Here is a 26,848-nt window from a genome sequence, read left to right as displayed (position 1 = left end):
GCTTAACTCCTGGCTGGCACAATGGATTTAAGTTTGACACAAAAGAATTGGCCTAAATACCAGTTATGAACAATGTAAGGAGTTTGTGCAAACTAGGAGCGGCAAACTGAAATAAGCTTAATGTGGAGAAATAAAACACGATTCTAATTACATTAAGTTGAAAGAACTATATATTTTTTTATTACAATAAAATAAATTTATGCTATATGAATTTCAAAATGAAATCAGATGGGGAATTCATGGTCACAGAGGGACTCATGAATTCAAATAACAAAGGAAATACACTCACTTGCTCATTCAAAAGCTAATCAGACTTAAGCATAGAAAAACGAACTGAAATACTGGTCAGTGGAGGGAATGGAGCTGAAGCTACGAAAGACTGGGCGTCTGCGTGATGAACACCAAGCGCTGCTATTTGCTACAAGCCCACTTCACTGATCACCGTCTAGGTGTAGATCCAGGAAATCGCTGTACAATGGAGACGCTGCTCTACACTGGGCACAAACGATCCTATCCTCGAGGCGATCCAAAGCTGACTAAGTTCAAATTGGAAAGAGAGGTAAAGGCTGACCATGTTTGCCAAAAGTAGACGTGGCATAACTTCAATGGTCAACGGAGAGAGGGCGAACGATATACACACGCAATAAAATCACTCAGTGAAAGCACTAATGTCGTGCATAAGAATGGTCACTTATGAAACAGTGACAAATGTTCTGAAAACCATCCTGATCGAAGTGCATACGAGGACGGTTGAACCGAATGATGCCCAGTTGGAATTCCACTAAAGTTTGTGGTTTTCTCACTAAAGTACAGTGTCATGAATTTGTATAAATACACAATCGCACAAATTCGTGACAATGACCCTGCAGGCATTTCATGGTCAAGCACACTATTTCTACTTGTATACTACCACAGCTGCTGCTGCTGCTGCTGCTGCTACTACTACTACTACTACTACTACTACTACTACTACTACTACTGCTACTATTACTACTACTACTACTACTACTACTACTACTACTATTTCTACTAATACTATTACTATCACCACTACTGCTACTATTACCACCAGCACTACTACTACTGTACCACTACCACTCTTACTGTTATACAATACTGTATATTTGTCAGACCCTGTTAGCAGCAGGGGTCAACTTACAGTGCAATCACACTTGTCTCTGAACGATTTAAGGTATCTTAGTCACTTAAGCTGTTGTACCCAACAGAGAAGTGGTCAAGATAAGAGCACCCAGGACGGCTCCAGCATTCTTCTCTGTGGCTAACAAGATGCTAGGCGACGAAACCTAATCATACAATTGTTTAGGACCCTTTTGGAGTTCTTTTTAGGCCTTGTTTATGTATCCTGCACCAGTGAGCCACTGCTTGTCAACCAGACCGCGACTATATTGTCATACTGTAGGACTAGAACCCTTACGTGAATCGTGTTCAGAACTTCCACGGGCATAGTTTATGTTACATACAAATTTTGCATACATGTCACAAAAAGATATGACTAAAAAAGACATGTAACTTAATAGAAGCAAATGAGACTAGTTTTTCTGCTAAGCGACGTCCGGGCCCCTCCTTGACTACTTTCAGTCTGTGTATGAACTGGAGAAGGGGTTTATGTTGCCACGTCCTCCCTAAGTCCATACCTAAATTTCTCATAATACTGGTTGACATGTCTTTTAGTCATGCCTTTTAGAGGGTCCAGCAAATACAGTGAATGTTGTTCTAGTGTTAAACTCACCAGCAACCATTTTCCACACCACATTCAATATGGCCACCCCTAGAGAGAGAGGGAGTGGTTTTTCCTCGCCCGTGTGCTTCATATAGTCTTGCACCAGATACCTTGCCTCCCTCTGTATCATTTCCTCCAAGCGAGTCATCCCCATGCCCAGGTCCCGAAGCTGACGAAGGGCAAACCGACGATTCTTCTGCCACAGGGCCCCATTGCTGAAGGCTATGCCTGAAGTAGAGGATGTAAGTTTAGTTGTATATATTCAGCTGTAGTGTGCGGATCCATGCCCAAGACTTGAAGCTGATGGAGGGCAAAGCGAAAATTCTACTATAGGACCTACTTCTGAAGATGATGCTAGAGGAATAGAGGATGTTGGCAGTAGTTTACATAAGCTAAACTTTATTATCGCATTCCTAATGGCTTCATTCAGTAGCAAGAGAGCATGTGAGGTCCCATGCCCAAGTCTCAAAGTGGACAGAGGGTGAAGCAATGAATTATTGCCTCTAGGTCCCACTGCTGAAGATGGTGCATGTGGTAGAGCATGATAGTATTGTTCTCTATGTCTATCTATCTATCTATCTATGGTCCGACGCCCTAATCCCACAAAGGGTGGCTGCAAACAAAACGCCTCCAAGTCACTCTGTCACCCACTATTTGACTACCCTCTCCCCAACTCCCGCCCCCATCCCTCATATACCTCTCAACTCCATCCCTCCACCTCATCCTCGGTCTACCCCTCCCTCTCCCTCCTTCCACCTCACCTACATACATCCTCTTAGTCTTTCATTCTCCATTCTCTCCACATGTCCAAACCACCTCAGTGTATTTCTCTTAATCTTCTCAACCACATCCACATCCACCCCACAAAATTCCTTCACTTCTTCATTCGTCAAGCTGTCCCTCCATGTCACTCCACATGCTCCGCTCAAGTAAATCATTTCCACTGCTCTCACTCTTGACTTGTTCCCCTCTTGCAAGGTCCACGCCTCGCTTCCATACATCAGGATAGGGATCACAATACTATCATCAGTGACTTCTTAACTTCCATACTCACCTCCCTATTTCTCATCACTGCTTTCAGTGAACCAACAACCTTCCTTCCCTGCTGTACCCTTTCACGCACTTCATCCCCCAAAGTTCCATCCTTACTCATCACACTACCCAATTACTTGAATGCACTCACATTCTCCATATCCTCACCATCCAACCTCACTGCACACTCTGTGACTTCATTCCTCTCAAACACCATAACTTTATTTTTGTTTACATTAACTTTCAGCTTCCTCCTCCTACTCACTGTCCCAAATTCATTCACCAAACCTTGCAACCCCCATTCATCTTCACTCATCAATACTGAATCATCAGCAAACAGCAACACCGGAATCTTCCAAATCTCACCTTCATTCATTAGAGCCACCCCCACATCCACTGCCCTACCTTGCAACTCCTTTACAACTCATCCATGTATATATTAAACAGCCATGGAGACATCACACAACCCTGTTTCAGTCCCACAATGGGATCCAAGAACTCACTCAGCTCACCATCCACTCGCACCGTAGCCCTAGCTCCTTCGTACATACTCTTCACAGCACTCAACAATTTCCCCTCCAGTCCATATATTCCTAATACCTTCCACATACCTTGCCTATCTATTCTGTCATAAGCTTTCTCCAAGTCCATGAAGGCAGCATACACTTTCTTTCCCTTCTCTAGATACTTCCCCACTAAACATCTTAGAACAAATATCTGATCTACACACCCTTTTCCCTTCCTTAATCCCCCTTGTTCTTCTCCAACTAGCTCCTCTGTCATATGCCTAACCCTATCAAAGAGTATTCTACCATATATTTATGGTTACCACATAATTCTCTCTCCCCTTTTCCTTTGTATAAAGGAACAATTATACCTGATTTCCAGTCCTCTGGAACCTTTCCCTCTTCCCAAGCCAATCTACACAACTTCCATATCCACTCCACAACAATCTCACCCCCATACCTCAGCATTTCACCATACACTCCATCAATTCCTGGGGCCTTTCCCAACTTGATCTTCTTCATTGCTTCCACTACTTCCGCCCTACTGATCTCTTCCTTCCTCCTCTCATCTCTTCTTCTCCCAACCACTGATACTCGCACTGCTGTCTCTCTCTACATTCAACAAATCCTCAAAGTGCTCCTTCCAGTTCCTCAATTTCTCTCTCTTCTCAACCAACAATCTATTATTCCTATCTTTCATCCCCCTACTATTTTCCCTTTCACACTGCCTTACTTTCTTTACCTCCTTCCAAAACAATTTCTTACTTTCCCTCCATTTCACACTTAGATTCCTCCCAAACTCTTCATCCACTTTCTTCTTACTCTCCTTCAAGAATCTTACAACCCCCTTCTCCTGCTCATCTTCTCCCCTACCTCTACTCGCTAACCATTCACTATATGCCTTCTTCTTTTGCTCCACAGCTCGTTTCACCTCATCATTCCACCATGCTGTCCCTTGCACACCCTTGCATCTCCTCACTCCACAGACCACCTCACACGCTGCGCCTATCTCTTCCATGAATATCTTACATACGTCTTCCACCCCTTCCATCCGCTATAGCTCATACCTTCCCAATCTTTCTTCCACTATGCTCTTATACTCTGCCATTTTCTCACTATCTTGCAAATTCTTCACTCTTCTCACAGGAGCTGTTTCTTCCTGTCTTCCCCTGTTAGGACTCCATATTATAAATACAATTAATTATAGAAAACATGATAGATAGATAAATAAATAGATAGATAGACAGAGCACCAGGCAAGCCTGGGAATGGGAAATGATCTTGCAAGTGTAACTGGGGAAATGTTGATAATACACTGGAAGCAGCAAGTCAGGGGATGATATAGGTAGTGTGTCAGTGAGATAGCATACGAACAATGCCTAGTGACCATACACACATATTCACACATACTCACACACAGGTTTCTAGAACATTCCAACAACAGTGTAACACACGTGACACGACCCCTGCTACACCAGAATTTAGGAAGCAGAGCTCAGAAGGAGGCTAGCATTATAACCGACAGGTAGTGGAGAGAGTGAACAAGAAGAGGGGTCCAACTAGATTTACTTAGTGTATTCAGTCTCTGTAATACATACGCTGCTCAACTTAAGATTTTCTCTGAAGATAATAAATCAAGATAAACTCCCTGTATTCATCTTTAACTCCTACTACAAGAATCAAGAGTCACATTTGGTTGGCAGCAAACGTACGGACCTCGTCTACGAATCAACGGTGAATTTCTACAAAAGCAGGTGAGACTCTACAAGATTAGCTTCAGTACTACAGTGAATTCCTACAAAATACAGCCTACAAGCCTATGAGCCTATAAGTCTACAAAACAACTTTATAATCTTCACGTAACTTCAAACAGCAGCAAGAAGAATAAAAAACAAAGCAAGTAGAGAAAAAAAGAGACCAAAGCAACAAGCGCACAAAACCCCAACACTCTCTCCCACCTACCTCCATCGCTGACGCAGAGGTCAAGACACGGAGCAAAACATCAGAGCCACATTTATAATGCATCTTACTCACCTTTCTTCACCCAAGTTACGCATCGCTACTCAGTTACTCAGCACAGCTACCAGTGTGGGAAGCCGACGTCACCATGTGTATCTGCTGAGATGATATCACCACACGAGTTTGCTGACAAAAGGCCACGCCAAGCAACGTGTGACTTACACCAGGCACTTCTCACCCACTACTCATTACTCATTATTCACATAGCTCCTACTCATACTCATTTATTTCCAAAGTATTGAGTTGGAAATTCGACGTTCTATGCAGAGGTTTGCCTGTGACTACAGCTGTTAACCACAAGCACCAGGCCATGGAATTTCCTGAGTAATATCATCCATCAACACAGCACTAGAATTATCAAGAGATCTTCAATCAACCTTGCATTTTTCTTCCGAGATCGACGGTTGCATCGACACGCCTCTCCAATCTGTATCAAGTGGGTGAAATTATACTTACTCATTTCTTCTCAGTGCTAAAATTAGGTATATTCAACTCCTTTACTTATTTCTATATATACACATATACACTCACTATCTATCATTTATTACAACTCATTTACTCATCTATTTAGTTAAGACATAAACAAAAGGCGTATTTCATAACACCAGACCTTAATCACAGGGATATTTTTGCCACCACCCACATTAATACCAGATGAAAAACAATTAGCTCCAACAACAAATACACAATTAGGAGAGCACCAAGGCAACACACCCATTGTACAAAACTCATCACAAACTAAAGATCAAGAAACAAATACGTCAGTTCCAGATGATGAGTGGGAAACCCCTCTGACGTAGCAAGTGAGGACTTTGTTGCTGACTTGCACACGTATGCCAATATACTTAACAGGGTTCACCGTTCAGGCCGAACCTATTCCACCATTCCCTCACACAACGATAAACAAGTCCAAGTTAAATTACCAGAGCAAACAGTGAAAATAAATAACGAAACAAATACCGCGGATCAAACTTTTCCACCTCATGTTTATGTTTACCATGAAGATAAAACTGCCCCAAAATTCTCTGGCACAAAAAAAGATAGTATTGACGTCATTTCATTGGTCAGTCAGTGCGAACAAATGTTCATCAAGAGACACATCCTCGATGAGCAAGAGAAAATTGCCATTTTTTCTATCTATTTATCTACCTATCGCCAGACGCCTCAATCCCGTTTGGGGTGGCAACAAACAAATCGCCTCCAAGTCACCCTGTCCCCCGCCATTTCACTGCCCTGCTTCCAACTCACACCCCCCTCTCTCATATACCTCTCCACCCCATCTCTCCATCTCATCCTTGGCCTCCCCCTCCCTCTTCCCCCCTCCGCCTCACTCACATACACGCTCTTCGTCAGTCTTTCACCCTCCATCCTCTCCACATGGCCAAACCACCTCAGTGTGTTCCTCATAACGCTTCCTATCAGATGCACATCAACACCACAACGCTCCTTTATATCCTCATTCGTCAGCCTGTCTCTCCATGTGACTCCACAGGCTCCTTTTAAATAACTCATTTCCACTGCTCTCACTCTTGACTTGTGTCCTTCCAACAACGTCCAAGCTTCACTTCCGTACATTAGAGTTGGTATCACAATACTGTCATGTAGTAACTTTTTCACTTCCATGCTCACTTCCCTGTTTCTTATCACTGCTTTCAAAGAACCAGCAACCTTTCTTCTCTGCTGTACCCTTTCACGCACTTCACCCTCCAAACCTCCATCCTTACTCATCACACTACCCAAGTACTTAAACGTACTCACATTTTCCAATTCCTCACCATCCAACCTCGCTGTAAATTCACTGACTTCACCTCTCTCAAAGACCATCACTTTACTCTTCCCTACATTCACCTTTAGATTCCGTTTCTTACACACTCTCCCAAACTCATCCACCAATCCTTGCAGCTCCCCTTCGTCTTCACTCAACAACACAGTATCATCTGCAAACAACAGTACAGGGAGTTTCCAAACACTATCCTCTCTCACCAGGGCTACTCCAACATCCACTACCCTACCTTGTACCTCTTTTATTACCCCATCCATATACAGATTGAACAACCATGGAGACATGACACATCCCTGTTTCAAACCAACTTTCAAAGAGAAAAATTCACTTAGTTCACCATTCACACACACTGCAGCCTTCGCACCATTGTACATACTCTACACAGCATTCAACAACTTCCCGTCTATTCCATATATTCTTAACACTTTCCACAATCCTTGTCTATCCACCCTGTCATATGCTTTCTCGAAATCTATGAAAGCCGCATACAACTTCTTTCCCTTCTCTAGAAACTTTTCCACTAAAGATCTAAGAATGAATATCTGATCTACACAACCTCTTCCCTTCCTAAAGCCTCCCTGTTCTTCTCCAACTAATTTCTCTGTTCTTTCTCTATCTCTGTCAATAAGTATCCTACCATACACTTTTCCTATTATACTAAGAAGACAAATGCCCCTATGATTACCACACACTTCTTTTTCCCCTTTTCCTTTGTACAAGGGAATAATTATACCTGACTTCCAATCCTCCGGGACTCTACCTTCCTCCCAGGCCAATCTGCACATCTTCCACATCCATTCTGCTACTATCTCTCCCCCATGCTTCAGCATTTCACCTCACACTCCATCAATTCCTGGGGCTTTCCCCGATTTAACTTTCTTCATTGTTTCCACAACTTCTATCCTACTGATTTCTTCCTGTCTTCTCACATCCCTCCTTCTCCCAGCCATTCCCCAGCCACTTATACTCACATTACTTCCATCCTCTATGTTCAACAATTCCTTGAAGTGTTCTCTCCATCTGCTCACTTTTTCTCCCTTCTCCACTAGTAATCTACCATTTTTATCTTTCACTCCCCTGCTAACTTCACTTCCACCCTGTCTTACTCTTTTCACCTCTTTCCAGAACATTTACTTACAGTCCCTCCACTTTACACTCAAATTCCTTCCAAATTCCTCATCCACTCTCTTCTTACTCTCTCTTACTAATCTTTTCACCTCTCTCTTTCTCTCTACATATAACTCTCTTCCGCCTCTCAGCTTCTTCCACGCCCCTATTTCTCATCCATTCATTGTATGCTTTCTTCTTTTGTGCCACAGCCTGTCTCACCTCTTCAGTCCACCACGCTGTTCCTTGCACCCCCCTCCGTCTTCTCTTCCTTCCACACACCACATCACATGCTGCACATATTTCTTCTGCAAATATCCTACACACACCTTCCACGTCTCCCATCTGCTCCAGTTCATATTTGCCCAATCGTTCCTCCACTTCTCTCTTATATTCTGCCTTTTTCTCATCCTCTTGTAGCCTTTCCACTCTCCTTGCAACTACTCCTTCCTCTCGTCTTTCCTTTCTTCTATTCCTCCATCTCACTTGAATTCTAATTCTGGCCACCACCAAGTAGTGGTCAGAAAGTCCACTCCCCCAACCTCTATACGCTCTTGCATCCATTACACATCTTCGCATCCTTTCATCCACACACACACATAATCAATCATTGCCTTCCTTTCATTCAGTTCACCACCCACCCTTCTCATCACTTGCCATGTATACCTGTGGATCATTTTATGCCTGAAGAGGGTATTGACTATCACCAACCCCCTCCCAGCACAAATGTCCACTAACGCACTCCCATTCTCATCTGTCTCAGCAGGCACACCCCACTCACCAACTATTCCATGCACCTTCACATTCTCAACTTTACCATTCATATCACCGATCAAAAACACTCTCTCATTCCTTCCAAACTTTTCCATGCACACTTCTACATTTGTCCAGAACTCTTCTCTCACTCTTCTAGCACGATCTTGCGTTGGCGCATACACACACACAATCGCCCACATTTGTATTCCAACTTTCAACTTTACCCACACAATCCTTGACCCAACTGATCCATACTGTCTTATGCTCTTCTTCCATCTTTTACTCACAACTATACATACTCCTTCCTTTGCCCTCTCATTCACACCTACTCCTGCACATATACCCCATCCATATTCCCATTCTCTCACACTTTCTCCTCTCCATTTTGTTTCAGTTATTCCACATACATCCACTTTCGCACCCTCAAGCACCTGGACAATCTCTCTCTCTTTCACATCATCATTCGCTCCCCTTACATTCCACGTTCCGATAACCATGTCCTTTGTCCGGTCCTTGGTCGTCATCGTTTGGTCAGTCCTTGTCCGAGGCTTATTGTTGTTTTTTTTAGTTAGTTGTTTTCCGGGGAGGGGCACTAACCCTCCGCCAACCCTTTTAGTCGCCTTTTACGACAAGCAGGGATACTGGGGGAGTATTCTTGAAAAAGCCCCCTACCCCCAGGGGCCATTTTTTCATCTTCCATAAGCCAGGAAAGATGTCCAGCAAGCAATTTATTGAGATCAGATAAGCTCCTCAAGGCTAGGACATATGATGAATTTAAAACTGAATTTTTGAAAAATTCCTTCGAGGTATGAACTTCTTGCCAGGTATAATTCCAGAATTGCTTAAGATTGTAGATCTTGTAAGGGAGCACACTACAAACCATGTGCTCAGTGAAATAACTGCTGATGTCTCCACAATCAAAAGAACATTGTTAGTTACTTTGGAAAACTCAAATTGGATGACAGATGATGGAAAGATGTCCTCAGACCTCGTCGTGGACATCATTGGTTATGCAGCTGCCTTGTGTAAATTACCTGATAGGACCCTTAAGATCGCCAAGACGATCGCGTACACCCCAGGCATGTGCTTACTAGACTTAATGAACGAGGTAGAGATGCAGTGCAGTAAAGCAGGTATGGTCGACACACCTGCACATTCTAGTACAATGAGAGTACCTGAGACAGTATCAGCTGTGAAAACATCAACACCGACCCAAAACAGAGAACAAAATCAATCGCGACCCGAAAGCAGGCAGAGCAAACAACTAAACGTGACGAGGGTTCGATCACAAACACCAGGCTACAGGCAGTTTCATAAGTTTACACGCAGCCCGAGCAGATCTCGCGCCACAAACAACACTACATATGGGAAGTCACCTCTTAGGTCACAGTCAAGAGATAGGTCCATTCTATGTCATTATTGTGCAAAACCAGGACACACAAGGTATGAATGCTTTATCAAAACAGAAGAGGATAGACAAAAGACACAAGAATTTGGTCCTTACTGTAGGCATCATAGATGCCAAGGGCACTGGACCAGTAACTGCAAAACAGTAGAAAAAATTGTGTCTGTGTTCAAATCGGGTGAAGACCAAGTCATGACAAAAAACAAACGTAAAGAAAAGCATGTCTAAAATTCACATAGGAGGCATGTTGGGAAATGAGTGTATCTTGATACCAGCTGTACGTGAGGATCAAAACGTTTCCTTATTTTTAGACACGGGCTCTCCAGTGAACTTAACAACACATGAAGAAATAAATAGAATTCTTAAAAATAAGAAGAAAGTAACTTTTCTGGAAGAAGCTGATTTAGATTTATATACGGTAGATGGGAAAAAAATTACAGTAAAAGGTATGATAAGGTTAAATATCAGTTTCACAGAGACTACAAGACCATTCTCTGCATTTTTCTATATCGTTGAAAATTTAGCAATTAAAGCTCATATGTTACTGGGCTTAAGATGCATGAGAGCAGAGAACATAACTTTACTCCCACAAATGAATGGAATAGACTTTGACAATGAATTAACAGAGGAAATACCATCAGAGCCCTCACCGATTAGTAAAAGAGAACCAAAAAGAATTGGTAATATTAAAAGCTTAAACAAACATACACAAACAGATGAGCGTATAGATCCACTCACAACACCAGTCCCAGCCTCCATAATTAGAGACCCAGCTAACAGTACTGATTTATCAGTTTTTCCCACCCATCTCACCAATGATTTAGTTATACCACCTAATTCCTATATGAAAGTTACCATAAAGAGCAAATTACGGAATAGTACTGTTCTTGTCTTAGAAGAATTATGTAAAGTAAAGGGATTGTCAGTAGAAAACGCATTATGTCAGATGAACGACGAAGGGCAAACTCAGATATTCATAATTAATCACATGAATGGGGAAGTTCAGTTGAAAAGGGGGACTTGCCTAGTTAATATCGAAAAATGTCCCGCCCCTGTGAAGGAAATGGTTATAGCTGCAGTGACAAGTGAGATAAAATATACGGATAGAGAAAGCATAAAAGAGAATTTAATTCACTCAGGTGAATCTGATGAAGAAAATGATTTGTTAACCCTGCTGGAAACACATACGACACCGTAGCATTATCCGGAGAACAATTAGGGTGTACTAACCTGATTAATCACAAGATTAATGTGCACCCAGAAACACTACCAATTTTGGTACCAGCCTACCGCATCCCACACTCCCAACGTACACTTGCAAATCAGTATGTCGATGAAATGTTAAAACTTGGAATTATTGAGCCTTCAGTCTCCCCGTTGAAGACCCCATTATTCTTCGTGCCCAAACGAAATGGAGAAATGCGTGCGGTAGTAGATTACCGTAAACTAAACAATCACACAATCCCAGACCGATTTCCCATGCCATTGCTAAGCGACGTTCTACAGAATATTGGACCGGTGAATAATATACTCTCAACAAACGATCTACTAAATGGCTATTACCAAATACCGGTTGAAGAGGAGTCACGTAAATACTGTCTTTTCCACAAATAGAGGCCACTACCAATATACAAGGATGCCGATGGGACTGAGGACAGCCCCAGGCACATTCCAGCGTCTTATGAATTACGTATTGTGCGGAATTTTCAAACAAGGAATATTTGTTTATCTTGACGATGTAATCGCAACGAAAAATATTACGGATCATCTCAAGAAATTAGACTTACTCTTACAAAATCTTAGTGATGCTGGTTTAAAAATTAAGCTTTCTAAATGCAAATTTTGCTTTAATAAAATAAATTTCTCAGGCCACAAATTAAGTTCTAATGGTATTCACACCACTGATGACAAAATACAGGCAGTGAGAGATTTTCCTGAACCCACTACGACTGACGAAGTTAGACAATTTTTAGGTCTAGCTGGGTACTATAGGTCATTCGTACCACAATTCTCTCATATAGCCCTTCCTCTATTCCAACTACTCAAAAAAGATGCTATATTCCAATGGGAAGAACAAAAAAGGGCATTTAACAATCTACAAATTAAACTAACAAATGCACCTTGTTTAGCATATCCGGATTACACAAAATCATTTCTTATTTGTACAGACGCATCAGTTAAAGGATTAAGGGCTGTACTGATGCAGGAAGATAAATGAGGAAAGAATCAACCAAGTGCATTTGCCAGCAGACAAACAAAAGGTGCAGAGAAAAATTATTGCACTACAGACTTAGAGGCACATGCGGTGGTTTTTGCATTACAAAAGTTTCGAGATTTGGTATATGGTTAAGAAATCCACTCTTTCACCGACCATAAACCACTAGTGGGTATGTTTAAAGAAAAACTCCTTTCTGGGAGGAGAGCAAGATGGAAATGTACAGTTGAAAACTATCTATTGCCTATTGCCAGACGCCTCAATCCCGTTTGGGGTGGCCACAAACAAATCGCCTCCAAGTCGCCCTGTCCCCCGCCATTTCACTCCCCTGCTCCCAACTCACACACCCCTCTCTCATATACCTCTCCACCCCATCTCTCCATCTCATCCTCGGCCTCCCCCTCCCTCTTTCCCCCTCCACCTCACTCACATACACTCTCTTCGTCAGTCTTTCACCCTCCATCCTCTCCACATGGCCAAACCATGTACAAATTCATTATATACAAGGTAAAATGAACATAGTAGCTGACGCATTATCTAGGAACCCGAACACAATTCAGGTCGTGGCATTAGATCTCAAAGGAAATATCCCAAACCACGATGACCCAATATGGTCTAAAGTTATATACAAGTTAGAAAGTGGAGATGACATACAATTACCCAAACTGCATGTCCCACTCGAACAATTCACAATGGTCAATAATACATTATACAAGATTAACCCGAAACAACCAAAATGCCAAAGAAATACTAACCAGTTGGTAGTACCTAAAGTCATGATATCCCAAGTATTACGAACGATACACGATAGCCCACATGCAGGACATCCTGGAAAGGATAAGACATTCAAACAGGCCCAGCTGTTATATTACTGGCCTTCATTACGAAAAGATATAAACAATCATATAGACAGATGCGAATCATGTGCAAAACACAAAGGATACCCAATCACACCTGCACCGATGGGTAATTACCCTGTACCACATCAACCATGGGACGTTGTCGCTTTTGATTTACTCAAGATGCCATTATCATACAATAATAACCTATACTTATTCGTAGCAACGGATCATTTTTCCCGTTATGTCATTTTAGCTCCAATTAAAGATAAAAGAGCAGAGACAGTAGTAAAGGCAATAACAGATAATAATATGTCGCTTTACTACCCCAAAGATACTAATAAGTGATAATGGAGGAGAATTTAATTCTGAGATCTTACAAGAAATATGTAAACAATACAACATCAAAAAGGTTAACGTTTTAGCCTATCACCCAGCATCTAATGGGTTAGTAGAGAGACAAAACAAAAAAGTATTAGATGTGCTACGACACATTCTCAGTGAAAATTATGCAAGCTGGGATGATTGGATTCCCAGAGTAGCAGCGTCAATTAATGGACCTATAAATAAATCCATAGGTGACACACCACATTTCATTATATATGGAACAGATAAAAAATTACCATATGAGCTCCTGGAAGGTGACAGTCTGCCCATATACAATTACGATGATTACTCTAAACTCCGTTTACGTGAATTTAGGACATACACAAAAGAGTCAAAAAATAATTAACGATGTCCAAGGAAGGAATGACGGAGGCATTTAACAAGAAGGCAAGAGATTCACCTATCAGCTTAGGAGACATTGTTTATGGTATCATTCATACGAGAGACAATAAATTATCCCCAAAATTTGAGGGCCCATACAGAGTAATTAACATAAAAGCAAACAAAGTTTTAATTAAGTCACTGTCAACTGGCGAAGAGAAACAAGTTCATATTGACCATTTAAAACGAGTTTCAAGGGTGCTATCCAATAATTATTCAGCATCGGATACAACCGAACAGGCGAACGTAACTCAAGAAACCAAGCAAGAAAACAACAATGATTCCAAAAAGAAATTAAGGTCATATACCAAGCAATCAAACATAGGTGCAACTGTTCCAATAAAATCTACAGTACATCATTTACGAGAATTAAATATCGATTTAAACTCCTATAAATGAAATAACAATCAACCGTAACGCACATCATCACTGTCATCGACTACAGCATGCCCATAATAGGAAATTAATAGATTTTTTTTTTTCAGTAGGTAGCGATGAAGGGACTTATGCTATGGATTCTCCTCTACATAGCAAGAGGATATGCGCACTTAGACCCCCAACACATAGTACGACAAGGATGCCTCATAGCTCCAACGGCCACGACTTCAATCGTAAAAGACGTCATGAGTATAAAATAAGTCTGGATTACTTGTATGAATTACCTTCTTATCTAAAAAATCTCGTGAAACCTATGCGAACCCTGGACTTCATGATAGGAAGCTATGTTTCACAAGCACATAACACAAAGGAAGTGAATGAAATAGTGAAGTTAGCGAAATGGAAAATAGAACAGGCAAAGTCAACTATGCTCATCATGATCCAAGATCTCCCATCTTATGGAACGGAGGTATTGAGCGACAGGAACATCACACGTACTCGCCAAAAGCGCGGTTTGTTCGACCTGGGTGGCGCAGTTCTTGGGAACATCTTTGGATTGGCTACAGAGGATGACCTTAAAGAAATAAACAACAAATTTAATAAAACAGCTCAGGTACTAACATACCAAGATAAATTCATCACAGAACATAACTCAGCAATGAAGACAATTGTGAAAAATCTGAAAAAGGTAGAAAACATAGCTCTCGAAAGTGTAGATAAAATAAATGAAATGGAAGGTAACATAACACTTTTCCAACACTTCTTGATCATCACAGAACATATTGACACAATTCTACTACAATTAGACAACACTAGAGTTCGTTACAGGGCACTTATGCAAGGAATTTCGAATGCTGGTGATGGCAAGATCACAATTGACTTACTCCCAGTTCATGAGCTACGTCAGATAATTAGTCAAGGCATACATAAACATAAATTGAAGTCTTTGTTCCGAAGTAGGGAATTCATTCAATATTATCCATATTTAGAAGCAACACTAACACCAACATCAGTAGTAGTTCATGTACCATTCATAACTGAAGACCTGTTCACAGTATACCAAATACACCCCTTCCCCTCTAAAAATAACAACACTTTGGTCATCATCAACATCAACACAGACACCGAACTCATCATGGTCTCCAAGAGACGGAACACTGTCACTTTTGCAAGTGAATCAACGATTGAACGAAAGTGACGCACATTCTTACTTGCTGTTCATCTTTGTCCTGCGTACATTTTCACGTTTCAGCCTACTGATAGTCCCTTGTGAAATGGCTATCATCAGAAATGACAATATTCATAATCATTGCAACTTCACTTTTCCTCCAGATAAACTTGTACACCATCAACGCATCGGACACTCACAGTTTTTTTATTTCACTCATAACACATCAGTTTACATAGTCTGTCCAGATATACCACCATCTCATACTTCAGCTTCAGGATTATACATAGCACCAGACTACTGTGCGGTATTTACACCATCCATGTCCACTTTATCCACCATCAATCACTACGCCATTCTCAATCATACACACAAACATTTCCACCCACTGCCTGATATGGACTTAAACATGAGCACAAGTATTAAGTTGACTTCACCTAAGTTTGAAACTATGCAACTGATCAATGAAACAATGAAGCCCTGGGAAGATTTGAGTTTGAGTATGTTCAACCCATATTATGTGTATAGCCCAGCACCTACTGTCTTTATAATCTTCTGCATTGTATTTGCAGTACTGCTGTTCGCAATGCACAGAATGCATGCAAGAATTGCAAATTTGGAGTCAGTATTTAGTGGGGGTAGAGTTAACATCCAAGTTAACCCCCCTGAATGAAGTGTACATATTTTGTACATAGTATTAATTAATATATATATATATATATATATATATATATATATATATATATATATATATATATATATATATATATATATATATAACAAAAAAATACAAAGAAGAATGGCCCATGATATAGAAGTATGGCACACCAGTAGCATTATCTTTAAATGAAATATTAATAACTCTTACCATAATCTTAATTTTAATCTTTTTTTTTTCTTGCATGTATGCATTTCACTATAATAACCCATGTACATACTGTATTACAGTTAAATAGTTTACCTTTAGTGCATTTATTCAAATATGTATACAACTTGTTTAAAATGTAATATTGCTAGATCATTGCAATTTACTATGAAGATTATATGTATACAATATTATTATCAATATTATGTACTAATAGATTAGCTTATGTCAATGATAATTACTGTCGGAGGACCTCCAGCGCGTGACTGAGCAATGTTAGGACTCCATATTATAAATACAATTAATTATAGAAAACTTGATAGATAGATAGATAAATAGATAGATAGTGTTACGGTCTGGCCTGGATGATTCGGGAATAGCTATTTCCTGAAACCCTGAGAACGACGCCGAAACTTTGAACCCCAGGAAGTGTATTTTCGTCCCTTTCTTCACCATCTGCTGCCTCGAAGCTTCATTAATTATTAGTGCACAGAATATTGGCTGAGGCCTCGACTCCATGGAGACTGAATTTGTATGAATCCCCAGTCCGAGTTTACCTAGTCTGGGAAAACCTTAGGCTTGAGAGTTGACTCAGATCTACTGCCGGGGTTAGGTCACTCCACCTGTTTAATCCATCTCCAGCCTGGTGTTTCGGAATCTTTTGTCTACCAATAGAGGTTTGATAGATAAGAGAGAAGTGTGTTGCTGTGGATAACTTGTACTGGTAATGTATAACGGTTGGAGACAATTATTGTAATTGTAATTGTTAAGCATTTGTCTCCTTTTGGTCGGCTGTGGGTGGTAATTTTATTTTATACTGTATTTCATAAGCTCGGAATTATAGTGAACCAGAATTCATACTGCAGTTCCAATTTCTTTATCTTTATTTATTTATTTTTTTTTTCCCTTTAGCTTTAAGTGAAAGCCATGATTGTAATATTTTAGGTTAATATTTTAATGGCTTTTGTATATTAAGTGGGTTTTGGGTTTTCATAATTCTCATCTTTAAGTATGGTAGATGGCGTAAATTTCTTTTTGTTATTAAAGAAAGTTAAATATTTATATTCTTTCCCCTGAACCTCTTTAAAATTACATGTTCTAGTGAACACCAATATTGAGGTGGTTCATTCTTTTGCTTATGACTCTGGGCCAACGCGGTCAGATGGTTATAAGGATGGAAAGTAAAGCTTAGAGTCGTAGCAATAGACAGAGCACCAGGCAAGCCTGGGAACGGGAAATGATCTTGCAAGTGTAACTGAGGAAATGTTGACAATACACTGGAAGCAGCAAGTCAGGGGATGATATAGGTAGTGTGTCAGCGAGATAGCATACGAACAATGCCTAGTGATCATACACACATATACACACATACTCACACACAGGTTTCTAGAACATTCCAACAACAGTGTAACACACGTGACACGACCCCTGCTACACCAGAATTTAGGAAGCAGAGCTCAGAAGGAGGCTAGCATTAGAACCGACAGGTAGTGGAGAGAGTGAACAAGAAGAGGGGTCCAACTAGACTTACTTAGTGTATTCAGTCTCTGTAATACATACACTGCTCAACTTAAGATTTTCTCTGAAAATAATAAATCAAGATAAACTCCCTGTATTCATCTTTAACTCCTACTACAAGAATCGAGAGTCACACCCCTTCGTCTCCTCAACCATTTTCTTCTATGTGCTTATGATATTTTACTTTTTGCTAGTTGATTCCTAAAGATTTTATCCAGTAGAGAGAAAGTATGTGCAGTCCCATGCCCAAGTCTTGAAACTGGCAGAGGGCGAAGCAAAAATTATTCTCTCACACGATGGTGCTTTTGAAGATGATGCTTAGCTTAGAGGATGTTGCTGTTATATGTAATGTTTACACTAACTTGACCTAAAACTGAAACTGTCCATCTTGAATGCTGAATCGTAACATTTGACTAACACTGATATATCAGGCTAACACGAAGAACTGCTATGGAAAAGGATCAGACAGCCGAAAGTCTAATAAATCAGATGGAGATGAAGCTCCATCTTCTCGTCCGTTAAGGAAGCTCCCAAACACCTCTCCCTTCGCTGTTTATTTTTGGATACGGTTGGTTTATATCCTTTTGTACGTTATCTGTGCAGAGTATGGCGATATTAGAATGATTTATGCAACACTGGGACCGACAGTATGGTATAATAAACAAAACATGCCGCTTAGGAATACGTGTTTGGGACCTTCCTTAACCTTAGAGGGTGTCAGTATGTAATGCTCTCTTGCACTTCGCCAGGTGATGTCTTGTGTGTTGTGGAGACGGCTCAATCAACTGTCAATGTTTATCCTGCATCAATTATTCATTTCCTGCTCCTGCTGCCACTCCCATAGGGCGCACCCGGTGGGGAGGGGGAGGACCTGGGCCCCCCTCCTTGCTCTCTGGGTCCTTTAAAAATTTATATATATTTACTTCGATAACAGCAAAATATGAAAAACTGGCAAGTACAAACAAAAAGTAACACATGAGCCAGCAGCTCTCTGACTCTAAACGTGGATGTGACCTCCCGGTAATTATCGGATTACCTGACCTCACCTCACTACGCCCCTCCCTTAGAAAATTCCTGGGTGCGCCCAGACAAGCAGATTGTCTATCCTGCATCATTTCTTCTTTTTCTATCCCCACCTCCACACGCACGCCAACACTAGCAGACTGTTATCAATGTCTATCCTGCATCACTTATTCATATTCCACTTCTACCGCCTCACCAACGCCCACACCAGCACACTCTTATCAGTATCTGTCCTACATCATTTATTCATTTCCTACCCCCACTGCCACACCCACGCCCAAAACGGCAGACTGTTATCAGTTTCTTTTCTGCATCATTATTTCATTTCCTGCTACTACCGCCTTACCCACGCCCACACCAGCAGTGTGTTATCAGTATCTATCCTGCATCATTTATTCGTTTCCTACTCCCATTGCCACACCCACACCCAAACCAGCAGACTGTTATCAGTGTCTGTCCTGCATCATTTAATCATTTAGTACTTCCGCCGCCACACCTACGCCCACACCAGCAGGCTGTTATCAATGTGTATCCTGCATCATTTATTTATTCCCTGCTCCCGCTGCCACACCCACTCCCACACAAGCAGACTATTATCAGTGTCTATCTTGAAATATTTAGTCATTTCCTACTCAAACTGCCACACCCACGCCCACACAAGCAGACTGTTATCGATGTCTATCCTGCATCATTTACTCATTTCCTACCCCCACCGTCACACCCAGTCTCTTAGAAGCATACTAAGCCGTCCTCGCAACACAGAACAATCCGCCAAGTAAGTTTATGGTAGAGAGGTATCATTGGACCATTCTGTAGTAATTTAGATAAGAGTGAATAGAAGTGTCTAATCATGAGATGAATAAAAACTCTCTCTCCCTCTCTCTCTCTCTCTCTCTCTCTCTGTCTTTCTTTGTATGTCTGCCTGTCTGTCAGCTTGTCCGTTTCTCTGTCTCTGTCTGTCTCTGTCTGTCTGTCTGTCTCTCTCTCTCTCTCTCTCTCTCTCTCTCTCTCTCTCTGTCTTTCTTTGTATGTCTGCCTGTCTGTCAGCTTGTCCGTTTCTCTGTCTCTGTCTGTCTCTGTCTGTCTGTCTCTGTCTCTCTCTCTCTCTCTCTCTCTCTCTCTCTCTCTCTCTCTCTCTCTCTCTCTCTCTCTCTCTCTCTCTCTCTCTCTCTCCTTCAACCTTTCTTCCTGTCTGTCTGTCTGTCTGTCTGTCCGTTTGTTTGCCGCTCTCTCTCTCTCTCTCTCTCTCTCTCTCTCTCTCTCTCTCTCTCTCTCTCTCTCTCTCTCTCTACCTGTCTGTCTGTGTGTCTGTCTCTGTCTCTGTCTGTCTGTCTGTCGTCTGTCTGTCTGTCTGTCTGTCTGTCTGTCTGTCTCTATCTATCTATCTATCTATCTGTCTATCTATCTGCCTGTCTGTCTGCTGTCTGTCTGTCCGTTTGTTTGCCGCTCTCTCTCTCTCTCTCTCTCTCTCTCTCTCTCTCTCTCTCTCTCTCTCTCTCTCTCTCTCTATATATATATATATATATATATATATATATATATATATATATATATATATATATATCTGCCTGTCTGTCTGTCCGTTTGTTTGCTGCTCTCTCTCTCTCTCTCTCTCTCTCTCTCTCTCTCTCTCTCTCTCTCTCTGTCCTAGAAACTAATAACGTAATTAGGAACAGCCAGCATGGCTTTAGACCACGGAGATCATGCGTGACAAATTTAATTGAGTTTTGCGATACACTTTTTAAAATGAATGATTGTACCAGGTCAGTTGATATAATCTACTTAGATTTCCAGAAAGACTTTGACAAAGTGCCCGCATGATAAACTAATGACAAAAGTGAGATCACTTGTCACTGACGGAAATATTCATAGGTGGGTACGTTGCTGGTTGAGAGAAAGCAACGAGTCGTTATAAATGGAGTGGAGTCAGACTGGGCTCCAGTGACCAGTGGTGTTCCTCAGGGATCGGTGTTGGGACCAGTCCTATTTATTATGTATATTAACGACATAGATGTTGGCCTAAACAACTTCATTTCTAAATTTGTGGACGACACAAAAATCGGCAACACTATATTAACTGAAGACAGAATTAGCCTTCAGAAAAATGGCAAATGCCCTTCAATGTAAGTAAATGTCAGGTACAATCTCTCTCTCTCTCTCTCTCTCTCTCTCTCTCTCTCTCTCTCTCTCACCCAACATGGAGCCACTGCTGAATGCAGTGTAGGTATACAAGTCTGGCCTGTCTGACAACTCCAGCTTTGCCATCGCTCTCTTGATGACCTCATAGTTGCACAAGAAGACATTGACCCGACTGCCCATGCGCCATCTGCGGGAGACAGAGTGATTGACCAGCTGTGAGGAGAGGAAACCATTGCCCAGCTGTGTATAGTGGAAACCTCTGACCCCTTCTGTGAAAAGGAAAGTACTGGATGACCAGGTGATTGGATAGGAAACTTTTGAATTACCAGCTTTGTGAAGAGAAACTACATATTGACCAACTGTGTGGAACGGAAACTACTGAATGACCAGCTGTGTAGAGAGGAGGCAACTGAATGACCAGCTTTGTGGAGAGGAAACTACTTAATAACCAGCTGTGTGGAGAGGAAACTACTTAATAACCAGCTGTGTGGAGAGGAAACTACTTAATAACCAGCTGTGTGGAGAGGAAACTACTTAATAACCAGCTGTGTGGAGAGGAAACTACTTAATAACCAGCTGTGTGGAGAGGAAACTACTTAATAACAAGCTGTGTGGAGAGGAAACTACTTAATAACCAGCTGTGTGGAGAGGAAACTACTTAATAACCAGCTGTGTGGAGAGGAAGCAACTGAATGACCAGCTTTGTGGACAGGAAAGTACTTAATAGCCAGCTGCGTAGAGAGGAAACTACTTAATAACCAGCCGTGTGGAGAGGAAACTACTTAATAACCAGCTGTATGGAGAGGAAACTACTTAATAGCCAGCTGCGTAGAGAGGAAACTACTTAATAACCAGCTGTGTGGAGAGGAAACTACTTAATAGCCAGCTGCGTAGAGAGGAAACTACTTAATAACCAGCCGTGTGGAGAGGATAGTGTTGAATGAACGGCTGTGTGGAGAGATTAAATTGTATTGTTTTTTTCTTTATTTTCATATTCTTTCTTTCTTGTTTGTTTCTTTCTTTCTGTCTTTCAGACGCTTTTTACCATGGGTGTAGATAGATAGATTGATAGATAGATAGGTAGATAGATAAATAGGAGGAAGAGTAGAACGAGGACGAGGAGGAGGACGGGCAGGAAGAGGAGGAAGAGGAAGAGAAAGAGGACGAGGAGGATGAGGAAGAGGACGATGTCGAGGAAGAGGAAGAGGAAGAAGGCGAGGAGGAAGAAGACGATGGTGTATAGCGACTCACGTAATTATATCTCCGTAAATTGGCCTCAGCTTCTTCACCTGCTCGGCCAAAGACGTCGAGGTGTCTGGCAGCTTCCCCAGTATAGGAAGACCCCAGATGCCTGTGTGCGAGAGACGAGTAGTAGTAGTAGTAGTAGTAGTAGTAGCAGTAGTAGTAGTAGTAGTGGTAGTTGTAGTAATAGTAGTTGTAGTGGTGGTGGTGGTTGTGGTAACAAGTGTAGTAGCCAAATAATGGTGTTGGTAGCAGTAGGAGTAGTAGTGGTAGTAGTTGTTGGTGGTGTTGGTGTTATTATTTTTGTTGTAGCCCCATGTCCATATGAAGCATTAATGATAGATACTTAATAGTTGGTACTGTCATCATCATCATCATCATCATCATCAATGTTCATTTATAAAGGCTCCTACATACTTGCGTGAGTCAACCTTGGTCACCTCATGGCTGCTCTCCACTCTGCTCGATCTCTAGCAACCTTTCTATTCAGTCTCGTATCCCTGATGTCACACTCAATGACCTCGCCTCTCTCTCTCTCTCTCTCTCTCTCTCTCTCTCTCTCTCTCTCTCTCTCTCTCTCTCTCTCTCTCTCTCTCTCTCTCTCTCACACACACACACACACACACACACACACACACACACACACACACACAGACTTTTTTTTTTTTTTTTTGCTACTCAACATTTCACTTTTTTTAAACATGGCCTAAAACTGCTACCTCTCCATTTAGAATGCTGAGTTGTAGGAATAGATTAGCAAAAGAGGATGATGCAGGTCACGAAGAAGTTCCGTGGAAAGGATGTAGAGCCTTAATGTTGCTCTGATGTGCCAACGAACTACGTGAAATAATCCGCAAAAAGGATGTTAAATCACTAAGTTAGGAAAAGAAACTAGTAGTATTTACTCAGATTTGCTGGACGTTAGAAAGAACATTTGAAAGTAGAAAAATAAACAAAGTTCTGTAAGCGCATTCAGAGAGCGGATGCCTCCTCCAACATTTATACCACACAACTCCGATCATCACCAAAATGCAATCAACTCTTCCGTGGCCCAAGACCCACATATCCACAAAACTTCATTCAAATCCATCGATAACTTTTTGAGGTATCTTGCGCACAGACAGACAAGCAGGGTGAATACATACTCTACTCCAGCTTTCGTCTGCGGAGGTAACAACAACAACAGCAACAACATATACTGGTTGCACTCCTTATTACCATCCAAGTAATTATTTATTCTAAGTCATTATAGTATATGTAAATGAGTATTTCCTGCTCATTCATTACATACTTCATTAGAGGATGTAGCAGATGTGTGTGGTAGCATCATTTACTCAACACATTTTACACACATTTACAGATTTGACTAACATTCGTTATTATGGCGTCTGGCAAGAGAGAGAGAGAGAGAGAGAGAGAGAGAGAGAGAGAGAGAGAGATCAACATTTAAAGATCTGACCAACATTTACACACTTTACCAACTCAGTTGGTCCCCACTCCCTGTTCACTCGTCATACCACCTGGGCAGGCTGTCTCTGCACCCTCCTGGCTCCCTAACACCATTTCCTAAGCTATTTATATTGTTCATTACACCTGACTGTCCTGTACGCATCAAGCTGGAAAGAAGTGTTACGAATAGAGTCACTAACTCTTCTACAGTTTGCATCGACCCTCAACACCAAGTGGATCTGTAACATTTAATATTTACTCATAATTAACCCGCTACAGACGAACAAGAACAAAAAAAACAAAAACAAAAAAAGACAACAAACAACAAATAACAACAAAAACAAGAACGATATACAACAACAAAAACAAACAACAAACAACAAACAGCAACAAAAAAACAACAAACAAAACAAAAACAACAAACAACCACCACAACAAACATCAACAAACAACAAACAACAACAAACAACGACAAACAACAAACAACAACAAACAACAACAAAAACAACAACAAACAACAACAAACAATAAACAACAAACAACAAACATCAACAAACAACAACAACAACAAACAACGACAACACACAACAAACAACAACAACAAACAACAACAACAAACAACAAATAACAAACAACAACAACAAACAACAACAAACAACAACAACAAACAACAACAACAACAAACAACAACAACAACAACAACAAACAACAACAAACAACAAACAACAACAACAAACAACAACAACAAACAACAACAACAAACAACAACAACAACAAACAACAACAACAACAAACAACAACAATAAACAACAAACAACAACAAAAACAAACAACAACAAAAACAAACAACAACAACAACAACAACAAACAACAAAAACAAACAACAACAACAAACAACAAAAACAAACAACAACAACAAACAACAAAAACAAACAACAAAAACAAACAACAACAAAAACAAACAACAACAAAAACAAACAACAAACAACAACAACAAAAACAAACAACAACAAACAACAACAACAAAAACAAACAACAACAAACAACAACAACCAACAACAACAAACAACAACAACAAACAACAACAACAAACAACAACAAACAACAACAACAAACAACAACAGCAACAACAACAACAAACAACAACAGCAACAACAACAACAAACAACAACAGCAACAACAACAACAAACAACAACAGCAACAACAACAACAAACAACAACAGCAACAACAACAACAAACAACAACAGCAACAACAACAACAAACAACAACAGCAACAACAACAACAAACAACAACCAACAACAACAACAACAAAAATATCGGTAATGTCTGCGTTGATGTCAGGGGTACATATTCTCGTCGGTTAGGGAAGCTCCCAAGCACTTTTTCCCAAGCGATTTGGTTTGCTCATTACACATTGCTATCCTCTCCCGTGTTACAAAAATCCTTCCAATATCGCCATACTCTGCATAAATGACCTACAAACAATATTAGCCGGTCAAATAACAAATAATATATCGCTAAGGAAGAGGTGTTAGGGTCCCTCCGCACCCAGTGAGAATGCGGACCGAGGTCAGATCAGGGAGAAGCAAGCGTCCGACAACCACATTGAAATTCCAGTCATGATTCACGTCGCCTCACAAAGCGGATCACCACCCGGAAGAATTACCACATCGAATTTATGGTCACATTCTTGAATGCATTTATGTGACCTAGATGTCACGGCTCAGCATTCTAGATGGAAAGATAGCAGTTCCACGCCTAGTCACAGTGAACAGAGTATAGTTGTAAAACTGCCATCTCTGTATCTTGAATATAGAAACAAGTGATTAACAGTAACATATGGTGCTAGTCACGAAGAATTGCTATGTAATGGATGCAGAACTGTACTATTGTCTTTTTGCCGATCTATCTATGTGTGTATCTATTTATCTATCTATCTGTCTGTCTATGTAACTATCTATAGCCAAACTCATTAATCCAGTAATGGGTAGCCACAGACAGATCGCCTCCACGCCGCCCTGTCCTCTACCATTTGTATGCCCTACCTCCAACTCACACAACTTATATCTCTCCACTCCATTCCCCCATCTCATCCTGGTTTTCCCCTCCCCCCTTAACCTCACTCATATACACTCTCCTAGTCAGTTGCTCAATCACTATCCTCTCCATTCCATCCTTCTTATCATCCTTGGTCTCCCTCTCCACCTCATTCACAGTCTCTCGCTCCCCACTCTCTCCACCCCACCGCTCCATCTCATCCTCGGTCTCCCCCTCTCCCTTCCCCTTAACCTCAACCACATATGCTCTCCTAGTCAGTCTCTCAGTCAACGTCCTCTTCACAAGGCCAAAACATCTCAGAGTATTTTCCCGCACTCTTTCCGTCACATCCAGTAATTTATCATTTTTTTCTGACCTTGAGTTTTCACATATGTTTAAAATTTTATCTCCATTTTCCTCTGATACTTCTTGGTTTTTTCCATATTGTAAAGAAAAAACAGTGAGCTAAAACGTAACACCACAACGGTACCGCATGAGAGTAATAATAATAATAATAATAATAATAATAATAATAAAAATAATAATAATAATAATAATAATAATAATAATAATAATAATAATAATAATAATAATAATAACTATAAAAATACGAAAAATAATATTAATAATAGTAATAATAATAATAATATTAAATATCTAAAATTTGTTGTATGCTGATGATGCAGTACTGCTTGCAAGTACCGGACAAGAACTTGGTAGGCTAGTGTAGAGTTTTGCTGATGTGTGTGAGCGTCGTGCCTTGAGAGTAATGGTTGTTGAGAGAGAAGGTGACTCCCAATGTGATGTTACGTGAATGGAGAGAGACTGGAGCTAGTGAGAGAGTTCAAATACCTG

At 40.9% G+C, this 26,848-nt stretch overlaps 1 protein-coding gene across 1 annotated transcript in view; it reads right to left on the bottom strand.

The window, feature by feature from the left end:
• The window catches only part of LOC145397475 (cytochrome P450 2L1-like), a 72,093-nt gene that overhangs the window by 39,548 nt on the left and 5,697 nt on the right, over positions 1–26,848 (bottom strand). Inside the window, exons 2-4 of the mRNA XM_080270529.1 lie at positions 22,513–22,612; positions 21,315–21,448; positions 1,751–1,969 (exon numbers count right to left, since the gene is read on the bottom strand). Coding sequence (XP_080126655.1) covers positions 1,751–1,969; positions 21,315–21,448; positions 22,513–22,612 — 453 coding nt within the window. The remainder of the gene's footprint in view (positions 1–1,750; positions 1,970–21,314; positions 21,449–22,512; positions 22,613–26,848) is intronic.

Source organism: Coenobita brevimanus, chromosome 41, assembly GCF_032717465.1.
Source record: "Coenobita brevimanus isolate Jiangsu-jjx chromosome 41, ASM3271746v2, whole genome shotgun sequence".
Lineage (NCBI taxonomy): Eukaryota > Metazoa > Arthropoda > Malacostraca > Decapoda > Coenobitidae > Coenobita > Coenobita brevimanus.
Note: the sequence above shows the minus strand (reverse complement) of the source record. Positions and strands in the feature narration are given on the sequence as shown.